The sequence below is a fragment of the Prunus mume genome, linkage group LG2, assembly GCF_029339155.1.
Source record: "Prunus mume cultivar Tortuosa linkage group LG2, ASM2933915v1, whole genome shotgun sequence".
NCBI classification, from domain to species: Eukaryota; Viridiplantae; Streptophyta; class Magnoliopsida; order Rosales; family Rosaceae; genus Prunus; species Prunus mume.
The window spans coordinates 14,629,631-14,646,608 of NC_142699.1; the positions used below are offsets into that span (position 1 = coordinate 14,629,631).

A 16,978-nucleotide genomic window follows, 5' to 3' on the forward strand; every position below is an offset into this window, starting at 1 on the left:
AACCGCCACCCTCCAATCTCTCCAAAAACAAAAGAAAGTGTCTCTAAGAATGCCATGCTATAATAATTAGGAAAGACATTAGGTTTTATGGTTAAATCTGATCTCAAACTACTTCTCCTCGTACAATTCAATTAAATTTCTCCCTTTTTTCCTGAAAAACTAAATTAAGTTGAACAAATCCAGAGATTTGGTTGAACTTGAACCACATATCATTCCCCTTTTCACTCTCTTTACACGTTACAATCGCAGCCGACAACAATGTCCTGACTCCCGACCCTTGACAAAGTTACGGTGTCTTAAATTCACAAATCACTCCACTCTTTTACTCAACAATTGTTTAGTCATTTCTCCACCACTACACTCAACTTGTTCAGTGAAGTTGGTACACAATCTCACTCACTCAGAGAAGTCCCTCGTTTGGAGAAGAAGCAGAACCAAGATGGGCTCTGTTTCTCTGAAGATTGGTGATGGAACAGCCAGATTCAAAAGAGCAACGCTATGTTCATCAGCCGTCAATCTTCTCATGCTCTTCTCTGTCATCACGACTAATCTCTTCGCTCTCTACGCCTTCACATCCTCACCAAAAGACCAACAAACCTACCATCTCCTTCACCACACCCAGAAGAATATCTCTCTCATCTCAGAGCAGGTCTCTCTGATCCTCAGAGAGATCGATTCCTCACAAAAAAAACTAGCTCAGATGGAAAAGGAGCTCCTTGGCTACGAAAGCATCGATCTTTCGAGATCCAACATTGCACACGAGCTCAAACTCTTCCTTCAGCATCACCAGCTCCCTCTAGGCAAAGATTCGAGAACTGGGATCACTGAAATGGTGGCTTCCGTAGGTCATTCCTGCGAGAAATCTGCGGACTTGTTGTCTCAGTACATGAATTACAAGGTCTCCGGGCCTTGCCCTGACGATTGGAGTCTTGCCCAGAAGCTGATTTTGCGTGGATGTGAGCCTTTGCCCAGAAGGAGGTGCTTTGCCAAGACTCTTCCCAAGGTGGGTCTAAACCCTTTTCCCATTTCACTTTGGAAACCTGTTAGTGATAAGATCGTTACTTGGAGTGGTCTTGGGTGTAAGAGTTTTGAGTGCTTGAATAGTAAGAAATTGAGTAGAGACTGTGTTGGCTGCTTTGATTTGGTTAATGGGTTTGAGAATCAGAGATTTGTTAAGGCTAGAGGCAAAAATGATTTCCTGATTGATGATGTTTTAGCTCTAGGAAGTGGAGGAATCAGAATAGGGTTTGATATTGGAGGTGGGTCTGGTACCTTTGCTGCTAGAATGGCAGAGAGGAACATGACTGTGATTACTAACACTTTGAACATTGATGCCCCATTTAGCGAATTCATAGCTGCAAGGGGGCTTTTCCCTCTCTTTTTGAGTTTAGATCATAGATTTCCTTTCTACGATAATGTGTTCGATTTGGTTCATGCGGCCAGTGGATTGGAAGTTGGTGGCAAACCCGAAAAATTCGAGTTCGTAATGTTTGACATAGACCGAATTTTGAGGCCTGGAGGTTTGTTTTGGTTAGACAACTTTTATTGCTCCAATGAGGAAAAGAAAAGGGATTTAACCAGGTTGATCGAGCGGTTTGGATATAAAAAGCTGAAATGGGTTGTTGGGGATAAGGTAGATGCAGCAGGGTCAGGAAAGTCTGAAGTTTATTTGTCTGCCGTTCTGCAAAAACCAGTTAGAGTATGATGATCGGGAACTTGATGCTCTATCTAGCTTCTTCTGCACAAAATCTGTGTGGCTTCATTGCTTTTTAACATCCTTGTGAATTTTCTTCCACGTCGCAATAAGGGCATCATCAATTGCTAATTTTCCCTACTGCAAGCTGGGGGTAGAATCTGTTCTGTAATTTAAAAGCTATTTTGTTTCTTGATTTGGACTTTAGGGGATATTAGTTGTTCTGTTCTCTGGACAATGAATTGTTAGGGAATGAAAGAATCATAGTGTATTCTTGAATGTATTTAGGGTTTATTAGAATTCAAAAATGCATGGCCTTCTAGTTAGTTAGCATGGTCTGTGTTTTCCCCCAAAGAACTTGAATCAGTTATCTAATATCTTTGTACTGGTAATTTCAATTATGTGGTTTCAGGCTTTAAGCCAAGAAAAGTACGATAAATTAACCATCTAGTTTTATAACCTCTTTCAGAGACCAGAGGTATCTATATCTTATGTCAATAGTCTGCTTCAACTATATTAATGCTTCAATATATAAGTTTCAACTCTGCCGTGTTTAGTAGATATAAAAAGCTACATCAAGCACAAATGTTCCACTAGTACAGTTTCCTCATCTAGTTTCACTTCCTGCAAACTAATGTCAGCTATTAATACACCAAATCCACCTAAAGCACAAAAGCTAAAGTACACTAGTAGCCACATCAACTGACCTGGCTTGAGTTCTCTGAATGCATAGTAAGATCAATACATCAGGCACAATCAAGCCGGAAACAACTCAACAATGCATCCTAGTTGCAAACCTATCGTGCAATCTGGCACGGTCAGAGGCAGCCATCTTAAGTACGGCCACCTTCGGACATGGTGCCATTAATCCCTTGCATTGCAGCACTATTCAGAAGCTTCATTCCCTCCTCGCTCATCTGCTGAACTTCTGTTGGTGAAAGGATTCTGATACAGCGAACACAACCAACGAATTCCCTGCAAAAATATCCACAAGTGAAAACCATCAAAATTCAGAATCTGGCAGTATAATCTAAATTAATAGCAGCAAGTTGGTTTACTTACTCCCAAGGATCATCCCCAACAAGTAGAACGTCATTCTCATAATCCACATAAACCAATTTCCACCCTGAACCTCTTGGGTCATTTAGCAGCCCTTCCAGTCCAAACATGCATTCAATTGCCGAACATAGTTCTTCATAGTTTTTGAAACTAGTAACATCAATTGACCTTCCAACAGATCCCGTCTTTTGTACCTGTCAGCCAAAACCAAATCCATTAAACTCCGTTGAAACAACGGATAACCTCAACAAAATCATAAATTTACGGAATCGAAAAAATGCATACTTTTGTATAGGTTCGCACAGGTGGAACCACTTGATGCCATGAACTGTTGTTCTGCAGTAGACTGCTCTCATCAAGATCTATATTGCTTGAGGATGTACCGCCTGAGTTGTCTGCCAGGTCTTGCCTGGAGAAAGCCTGGGAGTCTCCTAGGCTTGCAGAGGTAATCTGTGACTGAAGATCCTGGCTCGAGCTCAAGTTACCAAGCAAGCAATCTGAGGGGTTGTGGAAATCTGCATTCTTTAATGTAGAAAACTCATCCAGTATGGTGCTTGAAACAGAAGGGTCAATAACAGTGCTTACACCACTACCAACATCAACGTTTGGACAACCATAAATCCCACTTTGATTGTTGCTCTCATCTGACAAATCTCTCAAACTGCTTGAGTTAGAAATACAATTGAGGCTACCAGGACCTTGATGGGATGAAGTAAGCTGATCCACTTGGGGTAAAAGCCTACAATTATTCAGGCTATTATCCCACATTTCCTGACCAATTGAAGTTAGGGAGGAATTATTTGCTTCAGTTAAAACAGCTGAAGAATCTTGCAAACCAAACACAGACAAAGGCCCCTGTGATCTAAGTGTCCCGGCAAAGGGTTGACAGGATGGGTAAAATATGCATTCATCATTGTCTAGGAATGGAAGCGACCCATTTGTGCCATTGAAATCTGAATTAGGCATATCAGTTTGTTGGGAGTGGTAAAGTAATGATTCCAAAGGCGGCTGCATAGGCCGTGGGCTAGTTTGTAGTTGCGCTGCACTTTGGTTTTGGTTGGCAAATGTCAGCTGGTTCACAAGGTTATAGGGACTAACAAACCCTGCAGCCAATTTATCTTCAATTCCCAGTCCTGTAGAATTCAACTGGCTTAACTGATCGGCAGAAAAATCAGTTTCTAATTTTGTCTTGTCAGTGCTATTTCCAACTGGCGCTTGACTTCCAAACTTTGTTAGGTTGTTCAGCTTTCCTGGTAGAATTGCATGAGATGTTGTATTCACGTTTATTGTAGCAGATTGATCCAGAGATGATTGGGGAGGGTTTTGACTCTGTAGAGATGTACCTTCTGAAAAGACACCCGGATTCTTTTGGTTGAGTTTGGCCTGCATGGCCTTCATATCTGCTACTAGATCTCCATTAGCAGGTGATTGCTGTTGTAGAGCAGCTAAAGTTCCAGCATGATTAACAAGTTGAGGTTTCAGTAGCATATTGACTAGCTGTTCCGAACATAGATTTGAAATCGAGTACGGAAATGAGTTCCCATTTCCAATCTCAGGAACACGGATAAATGGTCTTTTAATCAAATTTCCCCACTCAGTTTCTGCTCCTGGTAGCACAAAAAACAGTCATAAAAAAACATCTAACAGACTTTCTTGCATGAGAACAGAATAAAAAACTTACCCAAGAATCCAGAGTGTAATGGCCGTTTAAGACTCGAAGTCAGAGAAGGAAATATGAAAAGATTTTCAGGAGTCTCAATTTCCCATGAACTAACCCTGTTCTGTTTATCACAACACCCTGGCTCATCCCACTCTACCTGTTAATGAAGTGAATGTAGAAGAATCAACAGTTGAACATTCAAAGAAAACAGAAAAACCCTTCATTATAATATTGATTAGGGAACATAAAAGCAAGATCACTTAGTAAAAGCTCAAAGTAGCTTAAGCCACCTGAAGATTCCGCCACTTTGAACCAGGCCATCTCAGTGGATCTAAATCACTAGTACTGACTATTGTACCCATATACCTGCAGAGAACATGCAAAAATGTTAACCTCTGGCCACGCATTAAAGCAATGAACATAACATTATCACATTGATAATGATGATGTTAATGTATCATGCAGAAAATATTGAAACCTGCTGCATTCTATCATCATTGAAAAGATTAAGAAAGACCAGACAGATATCTGGAACCATTAAAAGGGTTGACAACACCAATCACTGCTGTTTATTTCATCATGACATGTTGTGGCACATAATTAATATACAATGCAATTCGGCCATTACCTGCGCTTACCCGACTCTTCTGTCTCGAACATCATTCCAAACCTCATTCCAACTGAGAGCTGGGTCCCATATATGGCCTTTTGGTATGTAGCCAAAGGTATGACAAATTCTGAAGGGCATGCCCTACGGTAAAGTAGAAATAGTAGCAGAGTCAAGGAAAACTTCGCAAAATACACATATATAGAGTAGAGTACATATATATGTGCGAAATACAAATCAGTAAAAGAACACGCATTCATGCAAACCTTGGATTGTAGAATATAGTGAATGGACTTCGATTGGCTGCAGCATGAGCCGCAGCAGCAAGGACACCAATGTGCATGCTATCAGCAGATAGAACTGAGGACGGCAATGTTGTTTGCTGACGATTTGCTCGTCTCACACCAATCATTAGCTGTGACTTCTCATCCCTTGTGATAGTGACGCAAATATACAATCAGACAACAGTCAGTGGTAACTGACAACGTAATTCCAATATATGTGTGTGTGTTGTTTAACAGGCCTAACACAAAAATAGTAGAAATTTTAAACAAATTGGAAAACATTGTATCTGCAATTATTCGGCGAGCATAGCACCAAAGTTAATGGTTACTCATATTTGGAACTTGACAGCATGAAAACTTGGAACTCATTTCAACATCAATGTAGGCAACAATGTTTACCATAAGGACTGCGAGAAGTACAAGCAGGTAATTACTTTGTACCTGATAAACAGCACCGAATCACCTGCTCTAAGCCTCTTTGCACCAACAAACAAACTCCATCCAGTTGTGAGAAGGTGCCGCTTCGGCTGCCCTACATGGAAGGACAAAAATAGGATATACTCAAGAAATATTTCGACAGGACAAAATAGTATTTATGGGAAAATATATCAAACAAGAATTTATCTTCTACAACCATAACCAACAAGTCGACTTCACATCACTTAACACAACATAGGATAGAAGCAACTACTTAAACATCCTCACCGCGATAAATATGGCGAAATGTCCAGCTATTATCATGCAAGTCTCGGACAACAAGTTCTTGGCTTGGTGGTTGCATTGTGAAATCCTGCAATACATGACAAGAACAATGTGAATCCACATCATCCTCTTCCAATATAGCATGAAGACGTTTCCCAAACACCAAAGAGACAGGAAATCAAGAAAGCCTCACTAGTGGAGGGAAGAGCTTTTCTGCTGCTCTGCGCGGCACAGAGAAGCCCCCATGTGTGCTTGTATCACTTGCAGTCAAAGTTTTGCAGAAAAATTCACTTGGATGTTTGCTAGGCTTTAGTCCAAAGTCTGGTACCGGGAAGACATCCTTTTCCTGATACAACAATAAATTATTTACCATAATTCACAACTTTACTGCTAAGAATAGATAACAATGTGATAAATTTAAGGCATGTGTAAATAGTAACTAAGCTTACAGAGTTCACTGGTTTAAGACTCATCTGTGCGTAGATTTCATCGGTTTCTTTGTCTGCCTATTAAAAACATAATACAAGAGTGAAAAAACCATTCTTGCAGAACTTTTTGATAGTATGTTCATATGTGAAGGGAACAAGTAATAGTCAGCCAAAACACATACATGCAGTGTAACATTTTGAACTTGGCATAGCAACTGAGATGGGAGATTCGGATAGTTGGGAATCTGTGAGGTTGCCGTTCTTTTCGTGGAAACCGCCACCTACATTTACATAGGAAATGTTCATCAGCTGTCACATAGCGTTGGTATAAACAGAAACAGATCAACTTTGAAGCTGTGACATATCTTAAAATGTAGCATATTTATTTTATAAGTTTCTTAAAGCGAATGGTAAAACAGCCTAATCCCCTACCCAGCAAATATCTTACTATAAAGCTGTCTGATATGTAAAGATGCTGGACTTATGAGTGGATCTTACTAAAGAGGGTGAGAAACTAATCCAAACCTGTTCGCTGTGTCCTTGAGGGAAGTAATATGAAAGACTTCCCACCTGAGGCAAACAAACAAGTGGGCCGGCGCAGGCATGCCATAACTCTGAATTTATAGCCTTCCGGGACCCTGAACGCAATTATCCCAGGAGCAAATGTAATAAGACACAACTTTAATAGTTTCGCATAACAATTAACAAAGAGGGCATTTAATTAAGAAGTATAAAAAGGGGTTATTAAGTGTGCTCAACGTGCTCCATTCTCAGCCCAGACGTTAAAGATTCAAACTTCTAAAATCAAATCAACCAAGGCAGAGTTTTTATGAAGGGAACAAACCAGAATGATCCTGAAGTTCTTTCAATAGCTTCATCTCATCAAGTATGCTTGATTGTGCACCACTAAGCAAGCCCCCTGCTTTAATCTTCTCCTCAACTGAGCCCATTATCATGAGTTGCTGCGAGTCCCTCTCTATCTCAGCCAAAAGAAGCAAACTTTAACATCTTTAATACAAAACCGGGAACCCCAATACAAAAAGCCGTAACATCCCAGCAAGAAATCTCTCATTTTTTCATCTAAAAATCCAAGAATTGCTCTGTAGATGACCCAGCAGATCCGTTTGTCGCATATGATCTGTTCAAATTAAGAGTGACCCATTTCTAAGAATCCCATATTCTGAGAGAAAACAAACAATCCAATCCAATCCAATGTTTGGGCACAAAAGCAGAAGGCCCACACAAAACCCTTCAGAGTATAACCAAAATCAAGGAACAAAAACTGAACAAAGGCACTGCAGTGATCTTTTTAAAGAAGTAGTGGGGCTTTAATTTGGAACAAACCAAGACCCATCAGTTTTCATCAAAGCACGCGGACCAAAGCATGAGTCTTGAGTACCCTCTCTCTCTGTCTCTCTCTCTCTCTCTCTTAATCGAGTGCTTGTTTTTACCCTCCAAAAGAAACCGACCTTTCGATGAACCCACTTATCCTACTGATTGTATCTCTCTTTCACAATAAACAAAGGGAACAGAGGATCTCTCTCACTCTATCTTAGTAAAGTTTCTCTCTTTCCTTTGGTTTGCTTTGTTTTGCTTTGAAACTGGGAAGAGTGTGTGTGCATGCTCCAATCCTACGCACACACTTTCTGTATAGGGGTGATTCCGTTGCAGCTTTAAACTGTTGAGCAGAATGATAATATAATATATTTATTGTTATAATAGTAATGTTTTTAAGAGTTCTCTTCTTCTACAGCATTTGCGTCCTAGTGTGATAATAAAGAAAAGAGCAAAAAAGCAGAGCAAGACTAGCTGAGCACGAAAACAGTACAGTACTGATTCAGTACAGTAACCTCCTCTCCCTCTCTCTCTAAGATCAGACAAAGAGAGAGAGATTTTCAAAAAAGGAGGGACTAGTAGGAAGAGCTATTTTAATGTGGAAAAAAAAAAAAACAAAGAATGTCAATATAGCGTATTTTAGCACGTGGATTACGAGGATTTGCAGGGTCCTATTCTCTGTCAGCTTTTGCACATATAGCTAAAGATACTACCCACTTTTCACTACTCTCTTGTAAGACTTGTATTCTATTTATTTATTTGTATATGAAATGAAGCTGTTCATATATAGATAAATAATTAATAATTAGGGTTTGTTTTTTCTTTCTTTTTTGTTGGTTTTGGAAAGAGGAAGAGAAGAAAAAAGAAATAAAAGAAAAGCTGCTTTCTGACTCGGCTCTTCTTCTTGCGTCCGGTGTTTTGACTGAACTGATGAACATCACGCGTGCCGTTCACGACAAAAAATAATCAACAGGGTTAATGTGGGTGCCACGTGTCAGATTCCTGTCTGATCCGTCGCGGCGCCGTTTCTGCGTTTCACACGTCTCGTTTGCACTTGACGTCTTTTCTTTCCTTTTTAAAATTCCGATCCGGGTCTCCCCGATTTTAATGCACACCACTCCACTAGCTTACGTTCTCCATTCTCACACACTTTTACCATGATTAAATTATTATTAATAATAAATGCTTCTTCTTCTTCATGTCCTATTTCTTTTTCTTTGTAAAGAATAGTTTTGTTGTGTTTTAGCAAAAGAAATTGTCAACTTACTTAAGATAGGAAAATATAAACTGGAACAAGTCATTGTTTTCTTGTCATTTGGTCCGAATGTCATATTTCATGATATTAATATTGATAGAGACTAGAGTTCGACCAATTATATACGTAAATAGGTCGGTGCGCATCATTTCCTTTTTTTTTTTTTTTTTCTTTTTGGACAAAACATCATTTCAACTTGAGACTTATATTTAACGATGTGATCATGTGGGTCTCTAAAATGGGAAATTGGCAACCTTCTTTTTTGGGGTAGGGAAAAGCTGCTGTCACGTTTCCACATTAACATGGCTCGTATTACGGTTTACATGATTACAAAATCATCCACTGCGGCACTGCCTATTGTTGCATTCCATGGTACCAGCATACGCATGGGTAAAATCGTCACCCTATGCAATATTCTAATTTACTAAATATTTTATAGAGAGTTGATTTTCTCACTTCTCTTTCGGCCACTTACACTTTCTTTATTGATAATTGTATACTCTCACTCATCTTTTATCCACTTAGAGCATCTCCAAGGGAGATGTCAAATATAAAATATCAAATTTAAATTTGATAGTTGATGTGGCAATTTGACATTTACATAGTTTTACACTCCACCCAAAATGTCAAATAAATAATTATTATAACAGTCAAATCATTTAAAATAAAGAAGAAAAAAAGGAAAAAGGAAAATCATAAATAAAAGTAACAACTAGCTGTCTTTAAAAAATAACAAAATATTTATTTGACATATTTGCTTTTGAAATGTCAAAAGTAACAACTGAACCTCCAGTCTTCATTTCACATCAACTTTGACAATTCGGTTGGAGTGATATGAGATGTTATTTTTAACTATTAAATATTTATGTGGTACTTTTGACATATCGGTTGGAGATGCTCTTACACTCTTATTTTTTGTTATAATAAAAAATACGAGTGTAATTAGAAAAAAATCAAGTGGGAAAATCAACCCCTATTTTATATTATTTTTAATGATTAAAAAAAACGTAAGCTATTGAATATTTTGACCATGCAATATATATCCAATCCTTTGGAATTGCGATACAGAGGCCCACCTCCGTTATTAATTTAAAACATTAAAAACAATTTGATTTAGAGTTGGTCAGTAGGTGGGTTGGTGGGATTGGATCGCGACTTCCACAATACGACATCGTATTCTCAAGATTGGTTGGGTTGTGGACTTGTGATCTATTCGGTGATTTTTTTATCATGAAAACAGTCGGCATCGGACGATCTATCTTTGACGCTGAAATCGAGTGTGTGATAGTAGCTACTTTCTCTCTTGCACTCTGTTCAACAGCGCTTTGGAACTTAAACAAGCAGAATTCTGAGATAATCCAGCACTTAAATTTCTAGTTTAACTTTGAAACGCTCAATAATTTGTATATTCCAAACACCGCTCGGTATGTGACGCGTGTCACACATGTATGCACCTTGCTTAGATTTTCTTACGACCTTCCTTTCTTCATGAGACGAGATGAGGAAAAGAAATAATAGCAACAATAATAATGGGTAATGATTTTTCCACTCCTATTTTATCCATTTACACTTTTTTTTTAGTTATAAAAAAAGAGTGTAAGTGAATAAAATAGGAGAAAAAAGAGTGGAAAAATCACCACTCATAATAATTCTCATCTCACTTACTAATTATATAAAGATTACTGTGTCATCCCGCGGAGTCTTGATGGTCCTCCTACCCACTTCTTTCTTTTGGTCGAATCTCCTACGTACTCACTTCAGTCTCAACTCATCAAGCCATACAAGACAAGTTAATTAAGCTGTAAATAATAATATTATTATTATTATGCTGCTAATACAATTTACGAAGCCTGCACAACATATTCTCAATGGGAGTAAGAATGGTGTGTGGAACCCACTACGACTCTGAGCAATCATCCGATGGAATTGTTGACTGAGGCGTGATGAGAGCTACTAATTAGAGGCTAAGACCATTTTGATACCTACAACATAATGCAATAGCTCCCACTTAGAAAACAAACTTCCTTATTTTCATTTTTTCCTATATATTTGCTCTATTTCTCTTTTTATGTCACTTATCATAAGATGAGAGAAATCGAAAATACACAATAAAACGGACATTATGACAACCAGTATCAAAAAATCTATCACGAAACCATTGTAGACAATAAGTACATGATATATATCTCACCCCCAACATTTTATAAGGTTGATTTTGCAACTTGCTTTGCAAAACTGAAGATGGAGAAAGAATAATTATTTAAAAGAAATGATGATTTAACCACAGCACTTATGGCGCGCATTAATGAAGTTGAGAGGGGATTAAGAGTGTCATCCAATGGGAATAGTATAAGTGAAAGATTGTAAGACGTGTCGGGAGAGTGTGTGAACTTTAGAGAACAAGCAAATGATTGAGATTGTAATTGAACATTATAATTAAGCCTTCCATTATGATTATGAGTTATGACCGAAACAAAAGCAAAATAAAAAGGAGATAGGATCAAAATCATAAATTTAATAAAGAGAATAAGACCAAATATATGATGTGGTGGGGGTTGGGGGGGAGGGGTCCACACTCGAGTACAGTGATAATTGAGAGTGAAAGAAGCTAAAAAAAATATGAGGCGTGGTATGAGGGGAACATGGAAACAGTGTACGTGTAGGGATGCAAGGAGACACTGGTTCTGAAATATTATCATGAGAGAGAGCTCCGTTTTGTCTTTACATTTATTTACAGTCTAGCCTCTCTTTTTTAAATTTTCTTCTCTACCCTAATTTTAATTTTGTACCAATGTTCATTCATTTATGTTCATCCAGTCCGGTGTCATTATCCTCTCCTCCTCTCTTTGGTGCTACTTTTGGGGTATGTGGGCCGAGATTCTAGGCAGCTTTGAGGGCTTTTCTCTGAAACAAAATAGAAAAGGCCCTTTATATTGCAATAGGTCATCACTATACTGATTGCTCTCCCTTTTTTCCGTCCTATTGCAAATGACCCACTAATGTAGTGGCTCAGAAAAAGTCCTCGGTTAAAGTTTTAATATTCGTGTAGGGTGTGTAAATTTAGTATGCTATTACCCCTCTCAATAAAAAAAATGCATTCAAAAAACATCAAATTGACACCTCTTATATAGAAAAAAAAAATTAACAGTCAAGTTACATTGTTTGATTTGTATTTAATTTAAAATATGGAAATATCAATTCACAGAAATTGTTTTAAAAGAGACGCTAGAAAAATGCAATGCATCAGTACCCAGTTGCCAATATTATGCTTTTGTTTTATCAAAAATGAAGTTTTGGGCTGGAAGGGATGAGCCCTTGAAATATGTGAAGCCCGTCCTCAAAAATGTATGTACGCGATCCCCATTGGGACCGAAAGCCCATTCTCTTCTCGAGCTGTTTTCCAGACACAAATATTTGTCATACAACAGAAGAGAGTATTTGTTGTGGCAAGGCTATAGGTACAGCCCATTCTCTTCAATTATTAATGAATAATAGCTTCAGTTTCGTTTTCAACTCAAATATGGAATTATTCGTTGCACATTTCCAATTGGGTTTGGGTGGGAGGATGATTAATTTTAAGTCATTCGGCAGCGGGCACTGACAAAATTATATATACTAGTTTAGTTTCACCATCTCTTCTATTCTCTTGTGTACCTGCATATAATTAATTAATAAATTCATAAAGTTCATATCGTTGTGTTTCTTATTTTAAATTTTTTTAATATTTATTTATTATATTATATGAATAGAAAGGGGTGGGAGAAGATGGGGTTTCCAAATTCCAGGTAGGTGAATGATTCTCAACTCCCCATGTGCGCCGTTGTTTTTGTAAATGAGAAAAATACACAAAGGGTCGTGACAAAGTCTTCCACATAATCCGGCGTTGTCACATGCTTCCCCCCTAACCTCTAATTTATATCTTTGCTTCTCCACGGGCTTTGCTTTACAAGTTACACTATCCATGTGAAACCAAAAATAAACACACACATATATAAACTAGTTTTAATTAGAACCTTTGTTTTTCTCTACCTTTTATTATCTCACTAACCCACATCATATTCTCCGCACTCTTTTTATCATCTTCCATTCTATATTAAAAGTGGATTACGTTTCTACATCCGCTTTTAAGCCCTTAACATAAGAAATGCAATCACCTGAGGTTTTGGGGATTGGTTTTAGTAAGCTCTTAACATAAGAAATTACGTGTTGTAAAAGTTTTAGAGAAAATAAAAATAAAAAGAGCAACCAGTGGGGCAGTGACGAAGTCCTGTACCTAGTTTGAGATAGATGGATTATGAACTCAAAATCAATATTAATTCTTTGGTCTAACATGATCTCATTGATTGATTCGATTGCTAGATAACAACTAACCCCGTAAACCTCTAACCACCAAATCCTATTGCTAAACAAGCCAATCATTTCCAATCATTTGTTGTAATTTCAAAGGATAAAATAAATAAACAGCTGAGGACGATTATTGATTAGGGGTTTGAGTAATTATGTGCCAAACTCTCTCTCTCACCCACCGCAATTTGCCCCTCACCACTACACACTACATTACATCCTAATATATATCCTATATAGTATAGTGGACTAATGAGGCCCTAATCTCTTGCCACAAGTGTGTACTTAATTTGTAATCTACGAGTCTACGACCATCCTCTCTAGAAAGAAAGGCAGTTAGAAGAATCAACGTCCAAAGACAGCTAGGACTTAATTGATGCTTTTAATATTATATATAAAAAAGTTATTCGACCTCTTTTAGAGAAGTAATATATTATTATAGCTACATATTAAATAAATGTATGCGAAATAAGAGTTATAAATTTATCCTAGATAAATATGCTTGTTCCTGCTCTATATATGATCCAAGTAAAGACGGAATGAGTTGATGATTAGAAGGCAAGAGGGCGAAGGTTAATGCATGAGAACTTGGTGGGATACGGCCTATCTTTTCGACTATGGATTTTCTCGGGAATGATCATTGTATATATGCATGCATTATCGTTATCCACCATATAGGTCTATAGATATAGATATAGAAATAAATAGCTGGCCATTTGCGTATTTGATTGGCGTTACGTTAAGTAGAGCCATGTCAAGAGTCAAGACATGTGGGTGTGTGAGAATCAGATTCAGATGGAATTGAATTGAAGATTGCTCCTAATCTCTATGAGTAGAGAACTTGAGAATGATCAGGAAGAGAGAATCTATGGGCTCCTCCTATATCGTACCAATGAGTGACGAGATGACAAACGACAATTGCAATGAGGGAGGGAGGGAGGGAGGGATGAATAATATTAATTAATATTATTGATTGAAATTTGAAATGAATTGAGCCCAGGGTTAATTGATTCTTTTCTTTTGTGTTCACCGTCCAAATGATGGCCTGGTCTGAAATGCTGGAGCAACAAGAGAAGCTTTTTTTTGGTTTTGTTTGGAGCTTAGAGCGTGGAGCGTGCGTTTGCATAATAATTATAGAAGAAGCTCCTCCTTTTAGTGTTGTTACGTAAGATAAGAATATGATAGATGGACATGGCCGCATGGGGCACATAATATATTGCACGTACGTGCACTGCTGGTACGCTTTAGGTAGGGTGAGTGCACTTCTATCTGTACTGTCTTCTCCTTTCGGTTCCACAGTTGCACGGAACCCAAATCACTCATCATCCCCATCTTCTGCCTGACCATCTCTCATCTCATAAAGTTGGGCTTCCCACCTGTATCCGCACTCTGCTGACTGGCTGCTGCAATATTTTTTCTTCTTTCTTTTGGGTCAAAATCAATAAATCTATGCAATTTTGTTCCTTTACAACACATTACATGGATGATATGGCCAATTGGGTCCTCAAGTCAAGCCCCATAACATGATGCACTAAACAAGATTAGTTGAATATCGCAAAGTCAGGTCATCATTTACAGTATTTGTTATATGGTCCAAAATCAATTCCGGGTCAAATATCCACAGAGAGAGAGAGAGAGAGAGAGAGAGAGAGAGAGGCTAAAATCCAGCTGATTAGACTTTGATTGCCACATACTCCACCATATGATATCAAATGTATTTGGAGAGAGATGAGTCACGAGTGTGTGTGAAAAATGTTAGTCACACACAAACACACGTCAATAAAAACAAAACTATCTGACTACTCTTATATATTTAACAGGATAGGAGACCAACATGAACCCGTTTCTGCATCACGCGGCGGGGCTGTGCAAATTACAATACAACTGTACATTCAGTGTACCTTTCAACCTTCCAGAATCCAGATGCCATGCCACATTGTTTTCAAAATTAGCATTTTTCTTCATTCCATTTTTCAAAATTGCTGGAAACGTTTATGTTGGTGATATATTTAAATTACATGTACAACCAAGATTGAGGTGTTGACTAAGTTCCCCCTATATTCCGTTTTCATGTTTCATTTATATATGATAACAACGATCACTGAGCTGTTTATGGATATATCATCACTGTATCTTTATAATTAAAATAAAATGCAAACTAGGAAACGCTGTTTTGAAAATGACATTGTCAAACACCTGTTCGGCTCACATAAAAAGAGAAAAACCAAACAACTCCCCACCCAATGAGTTAAAGAGTTGGGGGGCTACAGTTCATAGCTCATACTATCACTGTGAGCCGAGCCTTTCGGAGGACACCTCATATAACGAGTCGAGTATATATGACTGCGATAAAGAACTCCTCAGGGAGAATGTGATAGATCGGAATGAGACTATTTATTGGGTCTTTGAAGACCGACCCAACCACTATGGCGCCATGGCTTGACTAGAGATGCATTAAATAAAACAGCTTGGCATACAGGAAAGGTCAGTTGATGCGCATCCCATCCTTAAGCAGGTGTCGCTTTATCCTTTGATCTCTGAGAAAACAGGTTGGTGATAAAAAGGGAACATTTAATACACCTCCCATCATTGTTCACCTGTCACTTCGCCACCAGACCCCTGTCACAAAGCAGGGTGGTCAGAAACAGAGCATTAACTTAGGGGAATAAAGAAAAGATCTATCCCATAAAATATTTGGGTCTATCCTTCTTCCCCCTATAAATACTCTTCACATATTTCTGGACAAAGGTAATAAATCCTCTCATAGTAAAAACCCTACATCCATTCTTTCTCCATCTTAAGTTAGTTTCTGACTTAACCATCAAAGAGGGTTAGACTGGGATCAGCCTCAGTCAGCCCTTATTCTGATATCGCTCAAAGTGTGCAGATCTTCCCTTGGAGATTATCCATACTCAAAGGTCTAGTATGGGCCCCAGCACTCGGATAGGGCCCGAGTCATCTATACGAGAAGGATACGTGGTTTACAACTTCAATTAGCATTACAAGATAAACAATTGTTTGATTGGCATTAATCACAAACTGTGTTATTATGACTCATATATTCACGCTTTAATCACAACACTAAGTATACTATAATATTATCTACTAACTTCAACATACTCTATAAGAGGTTGATGGCTAAAACTTATCCCCCCTAATCCCTTTGAAAACTGTGAGATTATGAGAGATAAGTTTGTCATCAACCTCTTATGAATAGTTCACATTCATCATTCAAATTAGACGACAATATATATCTATATTTTGTCTTGATTGCACATGAAATGTAAGCACTTTGCTAGTCTAGTCCTTACTAACAAACGAGGCATGTGTTTTTTATCAACTAATTATATCCAAATGGGATAGATTGAAAAGTAAAGCATGGTGGTGGTGCAGTGTTCTGACATTGGACGGTATAGCATGTCTTAATTAGTAAAGCTAATTAAGCGGTGACAAATGAAACTCCTATTCTATCTGTTGCATTGCGTACCAGTCTCTGAGCCATGTAAGAAGTTGCTTGCAGCTTGTTTCCAGTACGAGGCATGCTATGTTGCAAAATCCTCCCTGATGTTTTGTATTAATCTGAATTACCTTTAATTAAACAAATAGCAAAA

At 38.1% G+C, this 16,978-nt stretch overlaps 2 protein-coding genes across 4 annotated transcripts; one reads left to right on the forward strand and one right to left on the reverse strand.

Moving 5' to 3' along the window:
* The first annotated feature begins 199 nt into the window (after positions 1-199).
* On the forward strand, positions 200-2,235 carry LOC103321276 (S-adenosyl-L-methionine-dependent methyltransferases superfamily protein). Its single transcript, XM_008223077.2, has one exon. The coding sequence runs from the start codon at positions 440-442 to the stop codon at positions 1,703-1,705; it is 1,266 nt and encodes a 421-aa protein (XP_008221299.2). The 5' UTR covers positions 200-439; the 3' UTR covers positions 1,706-2,235.
* On the reverse strand, positions 2,226-8,296 carry MP (Transcriptional factor B3 family protein / auxin-responsive factor AUX/IAA-like protein). 3 transcript variants are annotated; one of them, XM_008223076.3, is made up of 15 exons: positions 7,278-8,295; positions 6,959-7,071; positions 6,616-6,714; positions 6,455-6,511; positions 6,199-6,351; positions 6,009-6,093; positions 5,745-5,835; positions 5,286-5,450; positions 5,041-5,163; positions 4,703-4,778; positions 4,434-4,569; positions 4,096-4,359; positions 3,038-4,002; positions 2,756-2,946; positions 2,226-2,668 (listed from the first exon to the last, which is right to left on the reverse strand). In XM_008223076.3, the coding sequence occupies exons 1-15, from the start codon at positions 7,387-7,389 to the stop codon at positions 2,527-2,529; spliced, it is 2,772 nt and encodes a 923-aa protein (XP_008221298.2). In that variant the 5' UTR covers positions 7,390-8,295; the 3' UTR covers positions 2,226-2,526. The 3 variants fall into 3 exon arrangements, with proteins under 3 accessions (XP_008221298.2, XP_088900941.1, XP_008221297.2); XM_089044815.1 differs by having other exon boundaries at positions 3,038-4,353; positions 7,278-8,296; XM_008223075.3 differs by having other exon boundaries at positions 3,038-4,359.
* Positions 8,297-16,978: the final 8,682 nt, after the last annotated feature.